The sequence below is a fragment of the Alosa pseudoharengus genome, unplaced genomic scaffold (assembly GCF_046254945.1).
Source record: "Alosa pseudoharengus isolate Yale_2024_CS ecotype anadromous, Long Island Sound unplaced genomic scaffold, YU_APseudo_1.1 YU_APseudo_1.1_scf_22, whole genome shotgun sequence".
NCBI classification, from domain to species: Eukaryota; Metazoa; Chordata; class Actinopteri; order Clupeiformes; family Clupeidae; genus Alosa; species Alosa pseudoharengus.
Genome location: NW_027468680.1, coordinates 3,162,403 through 3,164,902, shown reverse-complemented (window position 1 = coordinate 3,164,902; position 2,500 = coordinate 3,162,403). Strand labels below are relative to the sequence as shown.

The 2,500-nt window shown below is 43.0% G+C and overlaps 1 protein-coding gene across 2 annotated transcripts in view; it reads left to right on the top strand.

Annotated features, from left to right (window-relative positions):
- Positions 1 to 2,500, top strand: part of LOC143139634 (rho GTPase-activating protein 12-like) — a 63,682-nt gene that overhangs the window by 32,786 nt on the left and 28,396 nt on the right. For both annotated transcript variants that reach the window (XM_076300246.1, XM_076300247.1), the window contains one exon: positions 954 to 1,070. In XM_076300246.1, coding sequence (XP_076156361.1) covers positions 954 to 1,070 — 117 coding nt within the window. The remainder of the gene's footprint in view (positions 1 to 953; positions 1,071 to 2,500) is intronic.

The following is a 2,500-nucleotide window of genomic DNA, read 5'->3' as shown; positions in this document are numbered from 1 at the left end:
ACGAGTGAGTGTGTGTGTGTGTGTGTGTGTGTGTGTATATCTGTGCACGTGTATGAGTGTGTGTTTGTGTGTGTATGTGTATCTGTGAGCGCGTATGAGTGTGTGTATGTGTGTGTGAGTGTGTGTGAGTGTATCTGTGCGCGTGTATGAGTGTGTGTGTGATTGTATCTGTGCGCGTGTATGAGTGTGTGTGAGGCTGTGTGTGTGTGTGAGTGTATCTGTGCACGTGTGTGAGTGTGTGTTTGTGTTTATAAATATGAATGTGCACATGCCATAAGGGTGCTGTGTGTGTCTATAGTCCCTTTCCCACCGGAGGGGTTTTTGCAGTTCCTACAACAGAACGTTCCTAGAACCCTTTTCTTGTGTTCCGACCGGACCAATTTGGGGATTAAGTTCCTCTGACTGCAGTTCCTGCTCCAGGACTTTTCCCTTTTCCGCATAGGAACCCTTAGTGACCTGGGTCTACGTTGATTGGTCCAACTTATAAGTTACGCCCACTGTTAACCCAAATTTAATGGGCAGCCAGTAATGGCTTTTTTAACCGGTTTTGAGTGAGAGTAGTCAGTTAGCAGAATCGGTTTTGGGGGAGAGTGGTTAGTAGAACCGGTTCTGGGGTAGAGTGGTTAGCAGAACCGGTTCTGGGGTAGAGTGGTTAGAAGAACCGGTTCTGGGGGAGAGTAGTTAGTAGAACCGGTTTTGGGGAGAGTAGTTAGTAGAACCGGTTCTGGGGGAGAGTAGTTAGTAGAACCGGTTTTGGGGGAGAGTAGTTAGTAGAACTGGACTGTTCCTGTAACTGCTTGGTGGGAAAGAGACTTGTATGCACTGGGGATGAATATTGTAAATTCTATAAATAGTACAGTAGATGTATAAGAAATGGTATATAATATATATATATAATAAATGGTATATACTAATATGATGTACATTTCTGTCTATGCCCCTCCCACCTGCAGTTAAGCCCCGCCCCCACCCAGGACACACACAAAACCCGCAGTCTGGACCGCCGACAGCCCGAGCCCATCGTCCTGACCAAGTGGAGACACAGCGCACACGTCCCTGAGAACGATAAGGTACACACACACACACACACACACACACAAGAATGAGAAGGTACATACACACACACACCCACACACACAGCGCACACACTCCTGAGAACAATAAGGTTCACACACACCAGCCCTGCCAACCTGTACGCATGTTGCGTAGCAACCACGCATTTTCACATCAAAATACCGCTACGATGTTTTACTTAAAACTACGCAAAACGAGCAGACATCCAACTTCTCCGGAAAGCTCCTTGAGCATGTGAATCTCCTGCTAATATATTTCATGCGAGGATGAGATACAGAGAGAAAGTGACCAGTGAGAATGACAGGCAAAGCATAGTGGCCTCTCTATGTTATTTTTTCTTCAGCCAACGGTGGTTAAATGAAAGACTTGATGAGGTGAGTTTAACAAGTGTTCACTCGCAAATTTGCGTCCCTAGCTGCCGTTGCTGTGAAACTAAAAATGTTCCACTGAGTGCGAGTGTAAGTTCACCTAGGCCTAATAGTTTGACTGTGTCTGGGAAGTTATTACTTGTTCACGATTTGTTTCAGTTAGCATATTTTCAATGTGTCGCTCAGGGCTCAAAATTAACGACGTCTCGACGTCCCGGGGACCATAAAAAATGCTGATGGTTAAAGTTTTCATAACTACAAGGCGCTAATGGAGGGCGGACCTTTCCAAGGCAAAATGCAGCCGTAAACAACGAGTCAAAATGGACCAAGGCGAAATATTTTGAGCTGCTCATTAATGAGTGTTCAATTTGTTTTTTTCTTTGGAGCATATGGATCCTTCTTCTTGATTATTAGTGTGAAAACAAGTAAGAACAAATAATAGGCTTACAGACTGAGATGGCGCACCTATCACTGTAGTTGGGATAATGTAGGCCTAATCATTGCAGCCTCACAGATGGCAGAAAGACACCGCGATCTGAAAGAAACTTGAGTGCACAACGTGCAAGTGAAATTCTTTAAAAGCAATCAGTAGTTTGCATTAGTCAGCAGGTAATAATTGAACAATGAATGTTTTTCTTTTTTACAAATAAACAAAACATGTAGGTTATTGTGAGTAAAGGGATAGACTACACACTGACAACAGCAGATGTCCATAAGCCTCTATCTACTGTAGCCTACATCCAGGTGAATTAGATATGTTGGCATAACATGGGCAATAGATGTATTTCTTTACAAAATAAATCTTTAATAATAATGGATTGAAAAGAGGTATAATACCAGGCATGATCGAATAGGGCCCACATAAAAGAAAATGGACAACATACCCACATCAGTGCCTATCAACACAAGTGGTTTTCATAGGTCAGGATTATTAGGCTCTAAAACAGATTGTCAACATTATAGAGCTACTGTAAAAGATTCAGTTTGCACTTTCAGGAACACATTGGATCCCATTTAGATAGATATTCAACATTAAAGATGGGTCGCTATCCAAAACG